The sequence below is a fragment of the Falco biarmicus genome, chromosome Z (assembly GCF_023638135.1).
Source record: "Falco biarmicus isolate bFalBia1 chromosome Z, bFalBia1.pri, whole genome shotgun sequence".
NCBI lineage: Eukaryota > Metazoa > Chordata > Aves > Falconiformes > Falconidae > Falco > Falco biarmicus.
The window spans coordinates 57,558,478-57,581,876 of record NC_079311.1 but is presented as its reverse complement, the minus strand read 5'-3'; the positions used below and the strand labels follow the sequence as shown (position 1 = coordinate 57,581,876).

The 23,399-nt window shown below is 39.6% G+C and overlaps 2 protein-coding genes across 4 annotated transcripts in view; one reads left to right on the top strand and one right to left on the bottom strand.

Moving 5' to 3' along the window:
- Positions 1–624: 624 nt before the first annotated feature.
- On the bottom strand, positions 625–18,700 carry PTCD2 (pentatricopeptide repeat domain 2). Of its 2 annotated transcripts, XM_056323678.1 has the most exons (10): positions 18,574–18,700; positions 16,384–16,476; positions 13,828–13,957; positions 12,878–12,995; positions 11,357–11,435; positions 10,109–10,200; positions 7,030–7,143; positions 5,410–5,484; positions 4,478–4,591; positions 625–3,128 (listed from the first exon to the last, which is right to left on the bottom strand). In XM_056323678.1, exons 1-10 carry the CDS (start codon positions 18,677–18,679, stop codon positions 2,904–2,906), a joined length of 1,146 nt encoding a protein of 381 aa, XP_056179653.1. In that variant the 5' UTR covers positions 18,680–18,700; the 3' UTR covers positions 625–2,903. The 2 variants fall into 2 exon arrangements, with proteins under 2 accessions (XP_056179653.1, XP_056179654.1); XM_056323679.1 differs by lacking the exon at positions 7,030–7,143.
- The window catches only part of MRPS27 (mitochondrial ribosomal protein S27), a 46,494-nt gene continuing 41,788 nt past the window's right edge, over positions 18,694–23,399 (top strand). The window contains exons 1-2 of one of the 2 annotated variants that reach the window (XM_056323675.1): positions 18,694–18,829; positions 20,725–20,802. In XM_056323675.1, coding sequence (XP_056179650.1) covers positions 18,766–18,829; positions 20,725–20,802 — 142 coding nt within the window. In that variant the 5' untranslated portion in view covers positions 18,694–18,765. Of the gene's footprint in view, positions 18,830–20,724; positions 20,803–21,144; positions 21,165–23,399 lie in introns of those variants that run through there. The other variant, XM_056323676.1, reaches the window with a different exon arrangement.

Sequence of the window (23,399 nt, the reverse complement as noted above, 5' to 3'; positions counted from 1 at the left end):
GAATGCTTTCACCATTCAAGCTGGAAGAGCTGCCCAACTTTCTCTTAAATGTATAGCAAAGTAAGCCTTTACAATTGCCACTGGTGTACCAGAACTAACATCCACAGCCTGTCTCCCAGGTCATCCACCAGTATTTCCACAGAATACTGTAAAAACTGCATTGTGATCACCGGCAAGGGTGAGCTGTTGCAATGCACGCGCTCGGTTTCAAATCCAACGCCGCAGACCTCCGGGCGTGCAGCCGGTGCCCGCCGCGCCCTGCCCCGCCGGGGGAGGCCGGGCCGCCGGCGGCCGCCCCTGCAAATGGCGTCGGTGGGAAAGCGCGAGCTCGGGCGCCCCCTGCCGCCCGCGGAGAGCTGCTGCGGGCAGTGCCGCGCCAACCTCCTTTCGCTGCGGGGAGGGTATTTGAGCAGGGTGAGCAGCAACCCCTTCCCACATCACGGTGCCCGGAAGAGCCCTCAGGTCCTCATCGGAGCCACCTACTACGTAAAGCGTTCAGCAGCTTTTCCTACATGAGTCTACTGCAGCGAAACCTTGGGGGGAAAAAAATGCAGGGATTCACCCTGAAATGCAAAGGCCTTCTTTTTTTCCCAGATTGTTCAGAAACAAAGACAAAAAAAAAAATGGAACAGCGTTGGCTTCACTTTAATTTCCAGGCTCATCCTTGAGCATAAAACTCTGCATAAACAAAGCAAAATTATTCTACTGACTGCACATCCTATTCTCTGAGGCTGCCTCCAAGAAATGATCGCTGGTAACTCAGCTCTTGACATTCCAGCCACTCTGACCCAGCAAAATCCCTAAGTATTTGCTTAATTTTAGACAAGTCTGGCTCCCTGATCTTGGGCGCTGGGAAACTAAAAGCCAACCACACCTAAATACAGTAAACTAAGCACATGGCTGAAGACTCTTTTGCACAAAAGGCTGTGTGCTCACAACCTTGACACACCAAAAAGTAGATTTATAAACACACATTCAAATTCAAGTTTTCCCGATTAACAAGCCTCTGTGTGACTTACATGAAACAACTCAGACTTCGTTTGAAATCAGCTGCATAAATGTTAGAACTTGCTCTTTTCTCCTACCTTTTTTTCCTAAGGAAGGATGATGATACCAGTTTTCTACACCACCTACAGAGCAACCTTCAATATTCTAATGTTTAATTGTCTGAATTTTCTTTCTTCTACTGAAGTATTCCTACTTAAAGGGCATTCCCCTTTTCTCTCAAGGCAAAGAAATGGTGTTTCTTTAAAACAAATCATCAACTTAGTAAGCTTGAGTAAATCAGCTTCACGAAAATAAGCAATCGAGGAACAAAGAACGGAAAAAAGCAGCTATATTGACAATTGTAACAGAAGTTACTACTTCAGCTGCAGGTGGGTAGAGCCTCAGTCAGGAACCTAACCAATTCAGATAAAAACAAACATGTGCATCTCATCATCACACTTTTACTTGGAGCTATGCAAGCACTCATAACTGTGCATACTGGCACTTCACAAAAATGTGACACACTTCAAAATTATTGTTCACTTACATGAATTACAGCGTTAACAGCCTCAGAAGGAAACCTCTGACCTGCTCTAGCCACATTTGCTTTGAAGACTAAAGATGTGTATCTGCATGAATGGATTCTTGTTTCTTCAGTGACCCAGTGGCTTCAACAAAGTTTCACACAGCATGCACAGATTAATTCCAGAAAGAATCCTTTGAGTTCCGACAGTCACTTCATGTGGTGGGGTGTGGGGGTGTGGAGACAATATAAAAAAATAAAAAGAACAGAAGCCAAAGGAAAGATAAGGTGGCCTAACCTGGAGAGTACCAAGCTGGCCTCCACCTTGTCTTGTACTCGCTCACAAGACTGTGAAGTTCTGTGTCAACAAGGTCGTATTTCGTATGCAGAAATAAACCAAAAGTGCCTGAGTGCCAGCCAAGGTATAGCTGCTTCCAGTTCCTTTTATTCTGGATGGTGAATGAGAAGGATTTTTTGGGTATACAGGACCCATAGTTACATTATACCCATTATTACCAGAACCAAGCGCGTTTGGCCTGGAGTCATTAAAGCTTGGTCAATGTGAAGCTTCTTTGTACTGTTTTCATGATCACTTGCTCTACATGTGAGTGAATTATGCAGCTGATATGTAATTCTACTCCAAAAAAGTGATCGTACTTGCTCTAAGAAACTTGTTAGGAATTGGTTGCATTATGTCAAGATCTGCTTGTCCTGGGAGGCCTAATATCAGAAAATTTCAAGGAAGCAATATGTAGGGCCACTCTAAGACTCCGACTGTTGTTCAGGAATCTCCTTCAAGTGCGTAAACGATCAGCTGGTTACCATGCTACCTCCCATAGCATGTCCATGATCCCATTTGACATGAAAAAACATACTAATATATTGCTTCTAAAGGAAAAGATAGTAAAGGGATTAAAAGATGCTTGCTCTCTAGTTCTCTTGAGATGTACAGAATTTAAATCAACAGCTAAAGCACTTCCATACTCTTTTTATCTGGGCTCAGTGCTGCATCTATCCTTTCAGTCACAACATTACATCTGATGAAGACTGAATTTTCTTTTCATGAACCACAGATGTCAGGTCAGATATGCATACTATTTTGCTCACTTCCATCAGGACATTTAGCATAGGAAAATCCTGCTTTATGTGCCTGAGGAAAAACTTCAAATTAGTTCTATCACTCCATTTCTGAACAACACACAAACGCCCACCGTCATGTTTTTTTTATTAGCATCAAAATTGAAACATGGAAGCTACATGATCTGATTTAAAATGTGGTTTCACACAAACAACTTCAACAATTGCTTATTGTGGAGGAGGTGAGAAGACATTTTATTTGAACCTGGCTTCTAAGAGATGCTAACAGCAGTTCAGTTTGCCATCAAATATTGCACTATTCTAACAATAGATTTGACCGAAGTGGTTTAACAGCCTGATAGCCCTGTTGCTTCTGATTTAAAAATTTTGCAAGGGTCTTCTTTGAACTTGGAATCTGGAAAAGCATGTCCTCCAGTGTGCACATGGTTATCTGTCCTGAAGCTTGTAGTTTCACGTAAGTATCTCCTAATTTGGCAGAAAGGTCAGGGGTTTCTTCCATCTTTTCTCTAACCATAGCCAGCTAAGGAGGAGAAAATGACACTGTTACAGTTAGCAAAGGAAAATTTCATTCAACCACCATACTGAAGACCAGCAATCATTCAAACAACAAAAAAAATACAGTAAGATACGTGGTTAATGCAATGACTCATAAGAAGAGGATTTGATGCAGCACACATTATATATCACCAGACAATGGTGGAAATACACTTGATACCTATTAGAGTTTATTAGATTTAAAACTTCCTCAAAGTTGCATAGTCCTATTTTCAGTCCTAGTACAGACTAAGACAATTATTTTCTATTTAAACCCAGGAAACTTAATTGCTTCCTGGAATCTACTTTCCAGATCAGCACAATTCTAATTATTATTATGTACCACACTATATGTACAAGAAGTCAGACTATGTAACACTGAGAAGTTCTGTATGCCATACACAAGAGCACAAGCTCAAGTATAAGTAAATTCCTTAAAAACTTTATTGATCAATAACATTTTGTGGAATGAATGGGTTAGCGCTAATGCTTAGTCTTCTTAGGAACGGTCACAAATTTGCCAAAAAAAATCAAAATACAACACTGACACAAGCAACATTTCTTGCAATAAATTTACAAAATGAAATGATGATTAAATTTTTTTCTTTTCAACATAGCAGTTAATATACATGGGCTACATTTTGAAAGATACACCCTCCTTCTATGGCGTTTGTTATTTTACATATCAGTTATTCATTTTGTTTAATAGGCAGCAGTGAAAAGCTAAGTATTTAATTATTAACACAGTCTTAAAATATCATGTTCTGTAGACATGTTCAAGACTAATATACCAGTAAGTTTCAGGAAAAGCCACAGGAATGCTGCCAAGCTGAAACTACATATAGCACATATGTGCTCCGAAGGAAGCCTTCTTGGTGATCAATACTGTCAAAACTATTTTTTTACAGTAAAATATAGTAAAATAGAAAAGCTATGACTTCCCATATCACACTTCCCTCTATAGCATAACAGGTTTTTGCAAATATTAGCAACCTCACAATACTGCTGTGATCAGAACTTTAATCTCATTTTTACATCAAATGACAATAGCATAGAAGGCAAGGGATTATTTAATGCCACTAGGGAACGCTTCATGTACATTCAGATGAAATTTGAGCTTATAAAAGCAATATCCACAGTAAAAAAAAGAAAGTGGACAGCTAAGTGCTTTGTCCAACAGTGCAGAAAGCCAGCCAGCTGCTTTGGCATCTGAATGCATCAGAACCCAAACAACTTTAGTAGGGTGAACTCAGGCACCTGAAGTTCTGTAGCTGAACCACCATCATCACGGCTCAGCCGAGCACTGTGGACCTCCTCTTATTATGGTATACTTACCACCTGCTCAGAAAACTTGATCTTTTTCACAAAGGGAGGAGTATCTTCTTCCACTGCTGCTTCTAATGTCTTTATTACTTCTTCTAGCAAACCAGATCTGAGCTGGACAAGAACCTTAAAAATAAAACAAACCATACCACACAAATAGCACTTCTCAACAGAATGCAATTTTTTTAAAAAAACAAGTGTTTGAGGAAGACATGAAGCAAAGCAGGACAAAATACATTTCTAGATGCTGTGCTGATGAAAATCCACTAATCACAAATAAAGCAGAAGGAATGATCAGTTTCCACAGAGGTTTGGGTTTTTGTCACAGATGGGACCTGCAAAGGAAGGGTAAGCCTGGAGGCAGAGCTCCTCTGATGGAGCTGCATTAGCTGTTCTTAAATAAAGTGGTTTTTTCTATAGCTTAGAGAAGTCACTTACAGGGCACATGCAGTGTTTTCTGCAGGTTTCACTTTTTCTCAGGTTGTAGACCATGCAATTAAAGAAAAAAATTGTTGTATGTACATATGTGGTTAAGGTTCGTAGGGCTGAAGGAGGTCTGAAGTGGGCAGGGCACACCTAAGCAAGGCATTTACTTGGAGCTGTGTTTTTTGAAATCTCTTACAGTGAGAAAGCAAAAAGCTACAATGACATAATTAAAAAATGTTCATAGGCCTATACTCAAAGAGGTAGGACTGGTCTACTGTCCATTCCCATCTATGGTAAGAAGTGATCTTAAATAATGGGGGGAGCATGTTAACAATTCAGAATGTAACTCATGCAACTGACAGAAATTGTGGGTTGGCTCAAAAAACAAGCTCGGGAACAGTACTGATACATGCCTGTGCTACTTAGAAGCTGGCCTTCTCTTACTTTGCACATGGGAGTTTTTTGTCCAGCATAGCATACTTCTTTGCAAGATTCTACTACAAAGTAAGCATACTTACTTTAAGATTATTGTATAGTTTGTTCTCTGTTTTCATAATCTGGGAACAATACAATTTGGCTTGCACTACATCATTCTAGGAAGGAATTATAAATAATAAAAAAATATGGTTACACGTGACACACTTCCACAATACAAGTTCAAGAAAAACAATAGTCATTCACGATTTTTCAAGGAATCACAAACTAGCATCTAGAACCCCTTCAACAAGACCCATAAACTCCAAACAGCATCCAGCCTGTCAAAGGAATAGCCCACACTGGGGTTCCCATATCATCCAGCTCCTTAGCACATCAGGCAGTGCTCCCTGCCTCAGATCAGCAGGGAAAGGAAGCATGTAACCAACACCGAACATGACATCACCTAAAAGAGAAAAGATTTACACGCATGCTCGGTTTGGCACATATCAGAGTACTTGAATGAAGTGCAGCATATGTTAATGTGGGTATTTGTCTGCCCAGCGCTTTTAACATTTTGGGCATACACATTTACAGTACTGTATCTATGCCATCAACTGATTTGTATACACAGTAAATGTTACAGTGACATTTACTAGACCAAGCACTGTTACTTGGGATCAAGAAACATCTCACAGCAAGATGTACTGTCAAAGAACATGCAGCTTAACAAACAGTAAAGTGTAATGCGGGGCGTTATTCTGTTTGCAAAACAAGAATTTTAACTGATTTTTGCATAAAACAGCAGCATCAAGGATATTTCAAGTTGTTTCAGACACAGAGATTTTGTTTTTTAACCTCAACGCCAATGAGAAGCCCTGTCATGCCATCATGCACACGAATAAATTAATTTCAACGATGCTATTGTTCAGTGCCTCTGTTCAAAGAGACAGTGCAAAAAAACCAAGAGCGCATACGAAAATTTTAGCAATTCTACTTCATTCATTCAAATACTTGAACAACATCAAAATGTTAGCTCTTACAGTGCCTCTGACCTCTCTTCAGAGAAGGTTCAGAATTTCCTCAAGCTGTATACACACAGATTAACAACAGAGGAAATGCTAGACTTTAGAACTTCCCAACTTATTCGCCTGCTCAGTCTTTCACCCTGTACTGCCTCAGAGCCTCTTCATATCAGTGCTTAGGTACATGAGGTATATGAACACCTTCCCCTGAAGAAACATGTGGAGAATGACAGGCCATCTCCCAGGCAGTAGGGCAATACCCATCATAGCCTTTGAGTTTGCCTCCCAAGATAAACATTTTAATGAGATGATTGTGCAAATATTTTAAACTGTCATTTTAATTATATTTGAAGGAAAGCATCACTAAAAAGCAGTATCTGCAGGACTTGGCCCATGGTTACATCTAACCTGCTGGCCCAACTCTTATTTTCTAAAAATATTCTACATGGCATTGTCACTAGCACAAAATGCCTGTGCATTAGACTCAAGACATATGTTTAGATTTAAGAACTTCCACATTCACTTCCACATGTAGGATTTGTCTATAATCCTACTCTTTTGAGGGTCTACAAGTTCTAGTACTTGAAGTTATTACATAGATCAGTTATGCTTCCTCTGTGTTAGCTTCCTTTCATTGAGTACCTTACTACAATAAAACTCTAAGAGATGCAGGCACAAACCAAACAAAAGGTACCGTACCCGCTTCAGAGCAGTTGCCACAGCAAAGCATAACACTTGTGGAGGTAATGTTTCACCTTTTAGCTGTGCTTCTTCAAGCAGTTTCGCACAGATTTTGCAAGAATCCAGGTTGTCCTGCACAGAAATTTCAAATCTAAGTTGCACTTGTTATTCTTGTTACCTGAAAGGACTGTAGGCAATTGCAATCACATTAAGAAGGCATTAAGAAGTCAACATACCCTAAGATAACCAAAGTAATCCACACCTGAATCCAACCAAGCAGATTCTGTGTAGTACTTCTTGAAAAACACATCAAAATAAGATATTCAAAGCCAGAGAGTTCAAAAGGGAGTAAAAATAACTTACATTATTTTAGCAACGACACCTTACCCTAACTGTTTTGGCTTCTACAAGAGATAAAACACCCTAGCAGCATGCTAAAACCAGAAGACACTTGCCTTTGCACTTTGCAATGACTCCCAAATCAGGAAGAAAGCTGATTTTTTGTCCTTACTTTATTCTAAAAGCTACATTTGATAGTTAATAAAAATCAATGTTTTCTAAACACTGAATTACTCAGCACCATTACACTACAGAAATCTGTGTATATGCAAATTTGAACGTTCAGCAATTTTTAGCCTCTCTTGCAGATTAAATCTTGCAAGACATTTCCAAATTATATATTCTAATATGATAGCTTAGACATTTGCCAGAAATGCACACAGCTTCCATTATTGCTGGCACTATTTTCAATAGAATTCTATCATAAAAGCCAATGACCTGCGTGTTTTCTCACATATCACCAACTCTCAAAAGCAATGCTCCTCACACTGGAAATTATGATTTGAGCTGACTGGACCCCAAACAAAAATACGTGTCAAACTTAAAAGCTGGCAGCAAGAAGATTTTGTAACAACTGGTACCACCAATATGGATAAGAGTCTCCATATTCCTTCCTGCTAATTGGTGTTGATTTCAGCTCCTACTGTTCAAAGTGTCATTCCTGCAAAATACTTGCCATGATTTAAGGGACAGGGTCATCCTTTGGGTGTTCAAGGAATGCTTTTCCATGCCACTGCTGCATGGTCTGCACAGCTTGTAAAAATACCTTTTAAACCACACAAAAAAACTGTGACTTAAAACGTGTTCTTTGACAATTAGAAACATTCTGACCACCAGAAGATTGATTATTACATAAATAATTTGTTGTCATCAAAAGGCCTATATCCTTTTCCTGCACATAAAGAAGGACCATTTGTTACCTTAGAGGACAGCAGTGCCTTACAATGATTTAAAACATTCCAGAAGAATTTTAGAGTTGACCTCTAAAACACTTCTGTACAAAGATGAAACATTTAATTCCTTTGTTTCTGCACTAAAAATAATATAAGCTTTAAGCCTTGTGTACATTTTTCTGTACCGGTCTCCAGCACAGCTATTCAAAAGTAACCAAGAATTAACCTAGTAAAAATCCAGCACTGCTCTTCATGATACCAGCACCATTATTTCCAGTATTTAGGTAGTGCACCTTGAAGATATTTCCATTCAAGTTTTTTTTTTCCTGAAGTTTCTTGTGTTGCATCATGAGTAAATACACCTTTGAGCTTCATGGTTTCTCCTTCTACCACTAACAGCTGAATCAACAAAGTAAGCTTTTGAAAGAGCTCCACCTAATCTTCTCCAGTGCTTAAAGAGTTACTACAGCTTATTCCCTGATGGACAGTATTTTATTTTAATAAAAAAACCCCCACAAATTTATTGTGGCTGTTAAAACAACAGGGTGACAGTTTAGAATCATTCCGCCTTTATTTTTATCAATTTGCTAATAAAGTAATGATGGGCCATATTCTCTATTGAAAACACGGGTAGGGTGAGAAGCAGTAGAAAACAGAAGTCTCAAAGACCTCTTCCCATTGCACATGCCATGGATCGAAGACTTCTGGCAGTAGGCCATGGAAATAAGCTGAGAGACCGTAACCATCAATCTCTAGCTGTTTTTACTGGCAGACAATTTCCACAGCTTGCTCTCAGCTCTGTCTACTACCCCACTTTCAAACACCAAAGCCACACGGCTGTTTCTATTTCCCCTGACCTAAAGGCAGCCCTGACTCATTAGAACTGAGAATTTCAGAAGCACCACACCAACTACTGCTGAGTTACCATTTTAGGCCAACTCATTCTTATCACGTATGTACTCGATTTCATTGTATGGTCAACTGAGAAGTCTGAGGAAGTTCAGAGGTGTATTTTTTCTCAGGTAGTGTCTTGCTTTCTAAAAACAGAGAAATTGAAGAAGAGTTTCCTTCTAAGTTTGGGAAGGGCCTAAGTTAGTATTTCAAAGTACAGAATTGATTCACATCTGGAGAGGAAGATCAAAATAAAAAAGTTTGTAGGTCTCACTTTGTTACAAAAGGGAAACAGCTCCAAGGAAACACTCGTAGAACACATGTAGCCTAGTTTCTTACTGTGTCTATACTCCTTTTTCACTAACCTAAAAACACAGTTAAACTTGAGGGGCTGCCTGTTTCTCACTGAAAGCATTAGTTTAGGTTTCTTTTATCTACTCAGCTGCCCATTTTCATTAGGCATGTAGGAACAGCCTACTTCTAAGAATTCTAATCCTTGTCAAATTTTAGTGCAATAACAGGAAGGGCTCAAGGTTATTTGGAGGGCGAGGGGAGAAATGGATGGGAGATGTTTGACAAACAGAATATATATATATATGCCTTGCCTCTTAAGGAAGTCAGGCTATAAAACCAATATTGAGGCTGAAGCACAGAGTATAGTCTGAAGAGATGCAAAGATCCCAGAGAAAGAACACCATCAGCTAATCAAAGGCTGTATCAAATTGTCCCTTAGTGCTTATGTCCATGTAATTTTTTTGAGATTTGCTTTGCAACATTAGTTTGTATGGGAGGCTATATTATGTGCACTGTATCATGGAAAATGAAGCAAGTTAAGACTTAAATATGTCTAAAATGTTTGCAGTAGGTAAGAAATCATGACTGGGAACATACATAAATTTTAAAATCCAAAAAGAAGGAAGACACAGAGAAGGCATTTCAAGTAGTTTTTCATAATGTAATATGAAAATACTTACCAACTTGTAGCATATTGCAAATGCAAGTAGGTAGGTTTCTTTGTTGAATGGTATACCTTGTTTTTTCATTTCTACCAGAATTTCCAAGGCACCTATCAAAAATACATTAGTGTTACTCTCTTCAGAAATTTAAGGCTGTACATTTAGTAACTGAAAAAAAAAATAATTTCAACATAGTATGAGCTCAGTAATTCTATTTTAAAGTAAGAATGTAAACTGAAATCTGTTTATTGTTTAGGAAGTTAATACATTTTTAAAAGTTTAATTTAGGGTCAGTTGGACGTAAATATTTCTTCCCAGCATGGAGATTTTCTATCTACATTTGTGTCTGGCTTGTTCTATAATTTTCATACAAATCTAAAAATCAGATACTTGACAAAGCCACTGCCATTCTTCCTAGCTGCTCAGGAAGCAAGCTTGATCAAAGCTTCCACCATTTTAGGTAAACTAACAGCTCCTCAGTACACACACCGTACCACAACACTGCCTTTAGGCTCTGATCTAATTATTTTTACAGTAGATCAGTCTCAACTTTTAGGACAACTATTGGACTTAAATTTGCCACATGTCAAGAGACAAAGAGCTGCGTGTTCAACAAAATTCAAATTAAGGGATTTGCTTGAAAAGCTTACTCCACACTCAATTTAAGATTCTCTCATGAAAAGTCTTTTGAGTCAGGTCAGATAATTCCCCCTTACCCTCACAAAGGGCCAAACTGATGTGAAGCATTTGACCTAAATATTGCAGTAGCTACTCTGTGTGGGCACACTAGTAAAACAGATCAAGAACATCTGGTTTTGTTATCAAATGAAAAGGGGTACGCTTCCCTGCTTTGACACAAATGCAGAACTGCCAAGAAACCTGTTGAAGAACTTACTGTTCTAAAGCCCACGTAAACCAAACTTTGAATAAAGAAAATAAAAAGCTATAGGAAATTACAAACCAAAGAGAAGTTAAGCCTTCAGAGAAGAGGGTTTAGGAAAAAAGCCTCCCTGGACAATCACAACTCTGTGCAACTAGGAATGGTAAGAATAGCATTGGAAGTATAAAACAAATACAGCCCTCTTTTTATTACACACTACAGTACAGCTCATTTACATCTACACTGATTTACATGATGTTTGGCCTTCTAAACCCATAAACCCATCAGCAATGTTCATGAAAAAGATATATATTTATATACACACAGACTTACAGTGAGAAGCATCCTTCTCAAAATGCATTTGCCTTAGCAAACACAATACTTACTTTCAAAATGGCCCTTTTTAAACAACATAGTCATCAAAATATGGAATGATGTACTTTCTGAGAAAAAACCACGCAAATTCTGGAGAAGAAACATACAAACAGAGGAAGTGTAAAGAAAGCTAGGACAGTGAGCGTTTTTCCCATGCACCGCGTTTAGCAGGTCTTCCTGCTGGAATAAGCCCCATCTTCACAAGTTCAACATTTAATTCCACGGGTTCCCTGACTTTCACTCTGTCAAGTGACTTCTCAAATACCAGTGACTCATCATGGTCAAAAGCTTACTAAAATGAAACAGAAATTTCCCAGAGATTCCCACTATGATTTTTTTTTTAATGACAGATTGTGACCTCTACGTTAAAGAAAGCAGAAGTCAACTAATGGCAACTCCAAAAGCTCAGCAGAAATACAGCTTGCAGCTGATTAACAGTATCTTTGGGGTAAAATACCACCATCATGAAACTGAAAGCATTTTTTTGCTCATCACAGTATCAAATGAGGAACAGATCAACACAAGGAATGGAGTGATGACAAACAGAGTAGGAGAAGAAAGCGCAAGTATATTTTACATTCCATTCCAATCACACTGTGTGTTGGAAACAGCCAAATAAAATGCCAGAGGCATTAAGTGTAAATTTCTACAGTGGAGTCTCAAGAAGTGGTACTGTACTTACTATTCATCAGTTACTAAGTCCTGCAAGTACTGCAGGACCTGTCTTAATGACATAAACATCAATCAAAAAACCCCCCAACAAAATCCAAACCAAAACAAAAACCACACATCCTCTTACACGTGCCTAATTTAAGAATAGTAGCCCAAGTACTCCCATTTCTGGCTAAGCATATCTTGTGCCTTAAAGAATTAACATCACAGAGATGACTTTGCACTGTCTGACAGAGATTTTTGAAGACATAACTTTTTTGCACAGAATTTCTTTATTATACACTAAGCATGATTAGTATCTTGTCATAATAGCACACACAGCATTTTACAGATGTTCAAAAACCAGTCCTTAAGTTTCTTCAGCACTAAAATGGCCAAGTTCCTGAGCTGATGAATATTATACAGGGTTCAGAGGGAGTTTCAGTACAGAGTAACGTGATAAATCTGTTGGTGCAAATAACCCAAGGGATTTCAGAGGACTACTACATAAAATCTCAGAAGTATTCATTTCCAAGAATGATCTAATGCAACACAGGATGCAGGAAAACATGCATCACCTGTGTTCATTCAAGGACTTATTTTTTGATCAGTACTTTTTATTCAAATTATACAAATATACATAAATACAATAATAAAGTTATCAGTCAAACTAGCATTTAATTTTAATTACTTTTTTGCTATTTTTAAAACACAAACCATGCAATCTGTATACTAACATTAATGTCATAGACATCCTTACTACTGCAACATGCGTATTTCTAGTCTGCAAGCTCATACAAGGCTCATGTGTAGCATACCAATTAGTCATACTGGACTAATAATAATGACAATAGTATCTTCAAAATACATTGGGGAATTACCTGATCTTTAATAAGTTCTACTGCAGGCCTTTCAAGGTCCAGCTCATAACATAGCCTCATAAAGAGGGGCCCAAATTTAAAATTATGTAAGGCTGTGATTCCATTCTGTTTGTGGTACCTAATAGAAAGATTAGAAAAAGTTAATCACACAAGGGCATGAAATCTATCAAGAGAAAAAAGCTTTAAACAGACAGAAAGATCTGTATGGGCAATGACAGTTCTCCATCTGCACCAGCCAATGACATTTAGATAACAAAAGGTTAATTTTATGGAAAAAAAAATTGTTTTGATTAAAAGAATAAATTAACTAGCAATATGTAATATCGTCTATTTCCAATGAAGTAACCTGCATTGGATTAGTAATAGAATGGGATCTCTGCCATGAAAATTCCCAGCTACTTTACCTTCTGTACACACAGTAATAGCACAAGAAGTTGCAACAGTCTATATTAGCAGCAGTACCTGCTAAAATACCTCACTTTTTCTCTCCTACACTAAAAAATAAATAAAAAGATAAAAATACGGATAAAAATTTCATTTCTTTCTCTGTAGCTCCTACACTGTAATTGCTGGGAAGGCTTTCATTCACAAAACCTCCTGACCTGCCACTGCTGGGTCCAGACCAGTTTATAACCAGGCGTGTCTCAGCTGGAAAATGCCACTGAAGACACTACTCTCTCAGCTGCGAGATGACATTTCTATGTGGCTCCGCATTCATCTGCATACAATAGGACACCACTTTGCTCCTGCAGCTTGACTCTCCTTTGATCTGAGTCTTTGAAGGTATGGAAGATCCCAAGTAAATGAAAATACAGCCATAATTTAAGGGATTAACTATGTATATAGCAACTGAATTAGGGCAAGCTCTCAACTGCAGACATCACCTGATAACCTACCAAAAGCAAAAAAATAAAGACAGAAAAGAGTTTTACCTGGATTGTTAAAAATACCTGTAAATAACTTTTCTGGCTAGTTCCACATCAGATGAAGTCTGACATAAATGCAGCAAATTTTTTAATTCATTTTTGAGAATCATTCCATTTTGCTTTAGTTTTTCTTTAATACTTTTAAAATATGGATCTGAAAATAAAAAACATTATAGCAGCAGTCTATAGACAATTCCATTACCCATGTTGCATACCTGGTACCTGAAACATGGAGATTCAATGAAGCAGAAAGCTTGGTTTTCTCACCAAGAAAAGTGCATAAAGCTTCTCACAGACAAGCATGTCTAGGTGTCCCCATGAAGTCATCTCAGACTTGGAAAACCAAGCAGTTGCTTACTGTGACTTATTTCATTGTGTATGTTATGGAACACATCGGGTAATTAAAAAATTTTAAAGAGGAAGGAAGTTTTGTTAAGTGACATTTTCTGCCTTAGGTTCTTACTGTAAAAAGCAAGCAAGCAAGCAGAACTCACTCAGCATTCAAATTACCATAAGAACTTCTACTCAACACTAGTCTTAACAGAAGATTTAAGATCACAACTGATGCAAACACAAAGAGTCTCCTACATAATCTTTGTATTTCTACGTGTAGCCATAAACTTAAGAGTTGCTTCCCTTCCCATGCAAAAAAGAGGTTTCTCTCTCCAGCAGATTTTCCTAAGACAAAACAAGCACAAAGATAAGTCCTTCATTTGGCGATCTCAAGCCTCTGATTCAGACATACACAAGATTAAAATCACGTGTATCATGTCTTGGGCTGGGAAGTGAACTTTTTTGTAGCAGTTGCTGAGTCACCGTTTGCAAGCTAGTAACCTACACAACAGGTGCCATGTAAGCACCCCAGCGAACAATATATTCAGCTACTGGATGCATATCTGTTGCTACATGCAAATACAGGTCCTTACTTAAGACTTGAGATGCAGTGCTGACTCCTGTGAAGTCAGAAGCATGTACATACATAAGTATACCTATGTAATAGTTGGGATGTGTTCAAAGGTGTGCAGAAATTTAAAAAGCATCTGGGATCTGAACTGTATTTGTATTACTGTAGGTAACTAACTGCTGTAGTTAACAGTATAACTGTTACAGTTAATAGTTGCATTATAACTATAACAAATAGCAGCCATTACATATTCTGGGTAAGTTACTGCTTTTTCCACTTCTAAACGATGTTTATTACTAGCCCTAATTATTTATTTTCATCTTTCAACTGTAGGTAACTGTTTCACTGCTGTAGTTATAACTATTACAGTTCATAGTTGCATTGTAACTATACTAAATAATAGCTATTATATATTCTGTGTAAGTTATTATTGCTTTTTCAATTTCTAAACCAAGTTTATTATTAACCCTAATTACTTACTCTCATTTTTCAATTATTAGACTAAACACTGAGTACAGAAACCATGCACACATACACACAAATAGGTGCTTAGCACATTTTCATCAGTTCTCAGAGGCTACCATTTGTACAAAACAAAACCTGTGATCTGTAAAGCCAAGTTATTTGGCTTTTACACACCTGTTTTAGCAAGAGTGATTGACTCATAGCAATAAATTCAATGCATCTCAAGTACAGGATGAATAAGCCCCAATATAAGTACAACATCATCACAGCAAAATGTAATAATTTTATCACTTTACCACTGCCCAAATTAAATTCTACTTTTACTTAATATCAAAGAACTGTCATGTTGACTTTATCTCCCTCTCTGTTTCAGAAGACTGGTTTATATAAAACTAAATTTGATTATTTGTCTCTCCCTTGCAACACACAAAAAATTAAAATTAACTACAGCCTTTGGAACGATTGCCAATTTGTATCACTAGAATGGCTGCACGTAATTAAACAGGTGCAGGAAATGGAGTTTTACCTAACCTTTCTTATTACATATTAAGGGCAGATTTATGTTTATATTTATATATTATTTTCCTTAACGAAAAGAATATGTATATATTTAAAACAGCATGACAAAGCCTCCATGAGAAAAAAGATCCATGGATCTTGCTCATTCATTAGTTTGGAAAACCTGAATTTTTTTGTTTTTCATATTCTGAATAAGCATATGTCATCTGGAATTGAATGTACAACTGAAAATTTAGGTTAGGTAAAAGGAAAAAAATCCAAAAAAATAAACTAAGTAATTTTACAGAGCAGATTAAGAGAGTTACTGGCATAGGACTTCCCTGGATAGTTACGTAGCTACTAAGCTTTGTATTATCTTTCTCTGCTGATGATGTATTTGAAGCAACATTTATAGACTGAAACAGTATTTTCTATTAGACTATCTGACAAAATTGGAAAAGCAAGGACACAAAGATTTCAGGTCTTATGTAAACACCCTGCATACTTGAAAGTTTTTTTCCAACACAGCATAACCAATATTGTTTCATTCCACAAAGTCTTAGATCTTCCAGTTTTAACAACAAAAAATTTGCAAGAGTAGGGCAAAAGCTCTTGCTTTAAATGGGGTCAATTGGTGTCATGTTATAATGACTCTGTCTTGCTTCCAAGGACTCTTGCTAAAATTGAGAGTGCTGATTATGAAGTACTAATACCTTTATTGCCGTGAACTTCATTTCTAATTGCCACTTTCATCTGCTGAAATTCTTGTAACTTTATATCATCTTCTGTTAGCAGGTATCGCTTCCCTACCATAAGAAAGAAAAAGGAAGGTTGAGTTTTATGTCACACTGTTTTAATACAATTGAACTTTGCATTTATGAATTACTGCTGTTAATCACTGTGTGATGCTGGACCACGGGCAGCATCACACTAAAAAAAAAAAGACTGCCAATATTGCAGTTGTTCATGTAGTTGACTAAAGAACCCAAGCACTATGTCACAGCTTTCCAGAGTTAAAAAGATGAAGTATGTGTTTATTGGAGGTGCATAAGAAAAAAACTAGAAACACCATTCCTCTCCACCTAGCCCAGGTACAAAAGGATTCTGTACAAGAATAAGGTCTTTCTCCAGGTCTTTCTCCCCTTTCGTGCTTTTATAATGATTTATCTTGTCATCTCTTTATTCACCACATTCATTAGTTGCACAGTTTCCTTTCCTCACATGTGATGTCCTCATTATTGCAGAATGAATCATTCTGGAAGCTCCAAACACAGCAGGAAGACAAAAGGAAAAAACCACAAAGCTTATTATTTCAAAAGTAGCAACAGTCAAGAGACCTAGTAAAGTTCTGATGCAGTACAGGTATCAGAGGTGAGACAGTCATTGAGTCTAGAATCTAAAAATTAACTTTGGGTGCTGACCTCAACTGTACTGTGTTGTAAGCTCCTTTAACAAAAGTGTCACGCAAATGCTATTTGTGAAGTTTCTACTGTTGTAAACCCAGTTCTCCAGCAGATTTTTATTTGCAACCAGTGCTTTTCTAACAGTGTCACAGTAATAAGTTTACGTTGTCACTATCTAATCTTCTAATTTTTTGGCTTCTTAAGACTGATTCTAATCATGACAGGAAAAGAGCAAGTACTGACCTGAGTTAGGTAATTTATTGTCCTTCTGCATCTCCCTAGCAAAACGTAACAGGCCGTGCAAATAAAAACACTTGCTTTCTATGCAAGTGAAGCATGCTAATGACACACTTCATAAAATCTGAAGAAAAAAATCCATTAAATAGCACCTTTAGCCATTAAACCTGACAGAAACAGTTCCAATGGTGAAACAAATACACTCCATCCAGCATAAAACTGGCCTGGATTACTCTGTCATTTACTTCCATGAAAATTCTCAGCTGATCTAAGACCGAAAGACCATCCCTGTCCCAAGCCTTTCCAGAGCTGATGTGGGAATTGTGCTGGTGCCTGGGGTTGGACAGGTACACCACGCTGCATGGACATGCAACAGTCACTGGCAGCGTCAGCAGAGAGCCTGGGGCAGCAGAATTTCATCCATTGTGAATTCAATTTGCTGAAATCTATTGCTGCCTTAAATTCATACCTCAGTGTGTTATAGAAACAAACGAGTGTAAAACCAAGTAAGAGAGCCTCCAAGGAAGAAGAAGGGAGATGGATATGATGGCTGGAGTGTGCAAGCGGTGCAGGTCATCCTGGAGAACTTAGCCCATCCAACCTGCTTTACCTCAGATGGGGTGCAGCCCTCTGAAAGGAAGGTCAGTGAAGAGTGCTGGGCAGACCACCATGCAGGGGGCACCTTCATGTGTCCAAGTGGTCTAACAGCATGTAGCCCAGCAAAACTTCATTGGCGTTGGCACAGAAGGCCATGAGCCTAGACGAGACTACAGTGGGGACCCCTCTACCATACACCTTTCCATGCACCCCTGAAAGCCCCTGAAGCCCCGGCGCGGTGCTGGTGACAACCAGCAGGTGCAGCCCAGGGTCTGGATAACGTTGTCGTCCTCTCAAGAGTAAATATGCATTCACAAAGCGGTGTCTGTGCGGTTCTTTTAAGGCCTGGTATCCAGCCAGCTGCAAGTCACGGGATACACCGCATACCGCTGCTGCCAGCCCTCCCCGCGGGTCAATCCTGCCGCACCAGCTCGGCCTGCCCCCCGCAGCACACACGGGCCCGCTCCGCACCCGCCGGCAGCCCCCGCCGCACACCGCGCCCAGAGGGGCGCCCCCGCAGGCACTGTAGCTCCCGTCAAGCACAAGGCCGGCGGCGCTTGCCAGGCCTGCCGGGAGTTGTAGTGCTCCGGTCGGGCGCCCAGCCGGAGGCAGCCCGGGGCCCCGGCCCCACCGCGCCGCCCGCTCCCGCCGCGCAGCCCGCGGTACCTCCAGACGCGCAGCCCCAGCAGCCCGCGGCGGGCGGGAGAACGGCCGAGCGCCACACCGCCCCCCGCACCATGCGCGGGCCGCGGCCGCCAAGCACCGCCGCCATCTTGTGCTCGGGCTCGCCGGAGGCGGCCGAGGGCGGAGCGCTCGCAGGCCTGACTCGGCCCGCCGCTCGCGTCCTCTCTCGGCGCCATGGCCGCCCCCGTGCTGCGGCGAGGCGTGCTCTGGAGCCGGAGGGCCCTCGGCGCTGCGGCAGGTCGGTGGTCCTTGGCGGGCGGCAGCCGGGCTCGCTGCGGCGGCGAGGCGGGGGTGGCGGGGCGTGCTGAGGGACGGCCCGGGGCGGCGGGGGACAGCCCTGGCGGGACGCGCCCACGAGGGGCCCTGGCTTCGGTGGCCGGCGCCGCGGGGAGCGTGAGCAGGGACGGGGTGCTGCGGGGGGACTTTTCCTTCGCCTTTGTACGGAGATAGAAAACCGGAGACGGCTCGGAGAACGGCGCGGTGCGGGAGACTTTTCCTAGTTAAATTCTACCGTGTCGAATTCATAGCTTGGTACCTTCCCTTTTGGGCCATGGGACGGCACGCGGAGCTGTGTGGAGGCCGCCAAACCCGCGGCACTAAGCGTTCGGCAGAAACCTGGTAACGCAGGTGACACAAGTGCCACAAGACTGATGGTTTTCAAAAGCCGCCTTTCCAAAAAACCCGACCTTTGGGAGGAACTGAACGCAGAAATGTTTACTTGAAGTGTGGTGGTGATGGGTAACTTCATTGTGCCTTTTCAGCATCCACATGCAGAAATTTACCTCAGCGCTGCTTCCTGGTAGCTAAATGCCCGTGTCTCGGAACCGCAGCCCTGTCCTCTGGCGCTGGAGCCGCTCGGCCCTGACCCGGTGTGAAGAGCTCAGACTGACCTCAGTTGTTTGTGCTATAGAAAATAGTTCTTTAAAGCCTCGTGCTTGCTAGTGGTATCCTTAGCTGTCAACGAGCTTCCAGAAGTTTATCCAAAAAAACCCCCAACCCAGATCTTTAGGGTGCCTCTTTTGTCGACATAGTGAAAAATAGCTTTGAACAACCAAACAAAAATATCTCTTTTTCTTATTTTCCAACTCTTTGGTGAAGCATTGTATGTATTTTCATATTCTGACTGTGAAATTCTGTGTACCAGGTCTTTTTGACAAATATGTACAAAGATGTATAGAGCTGGACATGTGTGTCTAATGCCATGTCAGAAGGATGATAAGGAGAAAAACTGTTCCATCCCCATGAAAAACTTTCAGTGGTAGCGGATTTTCAGATAAAGGCTTTAAGGTAGCTGCTAAGAATTCCAAGTAGCATAGTAATGTCTGTTTTTAAAATATTTCATATTTCTTAACATTGATTTCTACAACCTTCTGCGTGTATTTCTGTATGCTCTTTCAACAAATTTTATCCAGATGTTCCTCATGCTTCTTCAAGGCTTCATCGTCTGAGTGATGCGCAACATGGCTTGTTCTTCCAGCTGAAACATCTTCCATTTTGTTTCAAAAGATAGAACAGTGTCTTGAGCAGAATTCAAAGGTGGTACAAAGAGTATTTAGAAAAAACTTTCAAAAGCACTGGAGTGCAGTTCACAGCGTATGCAGAAAAAGGAGATGGTCAAAAATGGGGTATTTCCGGATAAGCATCTACGTTTCATTTCCAGTGAGACGGATCTGTACAGGTGGAAAGAATAACCGTACAACAACAACCAAAAAGCCTGTTTGTGTGTATTCATATTTTTTGCTTATGCTTTTATGCCCACATTTACTTAATTGCTAGCATTTATGAAAAACGTCTGTGTGCACAAAGAAGCTCTCCTTTATTGTTTGGGGTTTTTCCTACCTTTACAAATTTATTATTTGCTTAAATACAGTATTCAGGTTTGGGAAGATTTGTTTCATGCTGAAAAAAAACTTAGGGAAAAGATACTCTTTTTTAAAAATGACAGGGTAATGGCTCATCCACATACAAGGAATCTGAACTGTTAAGTAGCTGCTGGTGACAGCTGTGTCGTAAAGACAGTTTAATGCATCATTTCAGTAAACGTGACAGGAAACGGTGAGATCTAATTAAATGTTAATTTATTTAAAAATACATAGGCAACCTGACTTATGTAGTGATTTCTTTCTGCATTAGGTAGAAGATCTCTTCTTTCTGCAGCCTATGTGGACAGCTCAAAATGGGAAGAGAGACAAAAAGAGGAGCATAGCCTGGGTGAGAAAAGTTCTGTTTTTCTCTGCTTTGACTATTTGCAACCTGAACTCATTTTAGACTAGCTTGTCATCTGTAAATACTGCAAAATAAAAAGATACTTGTGGCAATATGCTTCCGAGGTTCTATGTCAAAATCTGCTCAACATGTTAAAAATGTCATATGTATTCAAAGCTGTGATGCAGAAAAAAGTTAAATTTGCCTGTTTAATTAATATTTGGTTTCTACAAGCTGATTTTTTTCTTTCAGAAAATCCAAAACTTTTATGAATGTCATAGTTTTGTGTCTGACAGTTAAGACTCTCCAAGGGTTCTCTTCATTGATATTATTTAAATTGTAATGCAGTGTGAAAGAAGACTTATTCTGTAAGTATTACAGGGCATTCCTGTTTAAAAACATTTTTTAGAAGAACATTTTCCTTAAGAGTTTTGCAAGAGGGGAAGCTGCATTTCTTTTTGAAATTGTAGATATTTTCTTTTGAGGAAAAATTAAACTGAGTATTTTATTTCCAAGAAGTTGTACGTTAAACTGTATCTGCATATGGTACTGAGTTCTCTTGTGCAAATTTCATAGTTAAATTCTTCGACTAGAATACATTTGAAATTATATACAACCATCTTTTTGGTGGCTTATGTTAAATGGAAAGCATCAAGCAAAACATTTTTCTGTCCTAAAGGTACATAAGCATTATTTTATACCACAAGTGTTTTGGAGATGCCTTAATGCATAGTCTTTGTCTTACATTTTGCATTCCTGGGCCCCTGAACTGTGCTTGTTAATTGTAACACGGATTATCAGGCTGAAAGAATTGTGTGAAATTCAAGGGCTTTTGTCAGGCAGGAAGACAGACCAAATGATCACATAAGTGATGGGGTTTTTTATGGACTAATTTGTTTCTGTTGCTTGTGTCTACACAGCTAAGTTGGGATTGTCAATGTGTTTTACTGCAGATGGGCCAGAAGCAGCCAGTAGGTGCTCATTACTATAGCTTGAGTCCTGCAAAGACTGTTAATACCTTGTAACCCTTTACTACCAATAGGACTCCTCATGCAGTGCAGTGGTTTTTTGGGCTGGAGCCATAGGCTAGTGCCCTGGGATGCATTTGAACCAGTCATCTCCAGATGAAAAAAGGTTCTTACTTTAACAAACATAGACAATAGAAATTCACCATAGAAGAAAACATTTTTGTACAAGTGCTGGTACAGTCCATGTTTGGTTTTCCCCAGCCTGTCAAGACCTGTTGTGATGGTTTGGCAGGCACAGTTCTTGCTGCTGCTCTGGTGATGATCTTGATCCAAAGCAGATGTCTGTTCTATGCTTTTCAAAGAACTGCTTTGCATGTTCATTTTGTGTTCACAGAAAAAAGAAGAGTTAACATGGTGTCAGCTGTATTAGCATTTTCAAAGACACAGCCCTGCAGACTTCCTTCCTGTATGTCAGTTATATGGTTGCACATATTATCTTGTGTGTAGTAACTGGTGGTTTAGCTAGAGTGAATTCCTTGTGTTGAGGAGATGCTTTTTTATTTATTTCAAACACTGTTTCAGAACTGTTACTCTGCAAAACTACGTTGTGAGAATACATTTAAAGGGAAAAGAAGTATTTTTTATTTAAAGTCAGTTCTATTTCTGTGCTGCAGTGATGTGGTGCCATTCCAGACTCAAACTCATTTACTGTGTCTGTATAAGATTGGCTTTATTCTCCTCTCCATAGTCTCACTTTAGCATTCCAACTGTGAATGAGTTTAGCAAAATTCAGTACTGAAAAAAGTGTGGGAAAGAATGAAACTGTATTTAGCATACAGAAGCACATTTTTTCAAATAGGTAGGAATTGAAAATGTGTTAATTTGGAATTTACGAACCGCTTGCTGGTAGGAAGATACCTGAGTAGCAGTAATTTGTACTCCACTTACTGAAGAAATGGAAGGCATGCCTGGATTTAGATTCTCCAGTGTTTCAGTTGGCTTATTCACTAACAAGGGTAAAACTAAGTGACAGTAAGCATCTTGATGGAAGAACAGCAATTGCCAGAATCCCAGGAATGACAGAATCCAAGTGAGATAGGAAGTATCTTTTTGTTAGAAAAACTAACGGTACCCAAAATGGCTCATCCACAACACCAGGTGGCAGTGCTGCCCTTGTGGACGGGAATAATTTCCATTCAAATCCTTCTTGGGTATATAGCTGTGGTTCTTCCCAGAAGCTGCTTGGGATGTGGAAATACTGAGGAATGTGAAACATAAAAAGAAAAAAAAGTACTTTTCTCAGCTTTCCTTTATAATTTAATTGAGCCTTTAAAATAAATTAAGGCTTTCTTTATATAGAAAGTGGAATGTTGGCCTGTAAGTTAAGGCATTAGTGCTGCTTTCCAGGACAGGTAAGCTTCGCGTCACAGTTGTATCCACTTTCCTGTTGCTGCCTGGATTTCAACCCTGTCCTGGATGGACCACTTTTAAGAATAAGAGGGTAGTGACCTTACATGGTTACCACATGTGCCACATAATGTGGCTGCTTGCTGTGGATAGATACACTGTGAATCAAATTGAAACTGTGTGGATTTCTTAGGCTACCAAACTGGTATTATATGTCATAACCACTGA

Coding starts and splice junctions, on each gene's coding strand:
- PTCD2 (XM_056323678.1), bottom strand. CDS start 18,679: ATGGCGGCGGTGCTTGGCGGCCGCGGCCCGCGCATGGTGCGGGGGGCG. Junction 13,958..16,383: donor TGAAGTTCACGGCAATAAAG/GTATTAGTACTT, acceptor TTTTATTTTCAG/ATCCATATTTTAAAAGTATT. Junction 5,485..7,029: donor TGGCAACTGCTCTGAAGCGG/GTACGGTACCTT, acceptor ATTCCTTCCTAG/AATGATGTAGTGCAAGCCAA.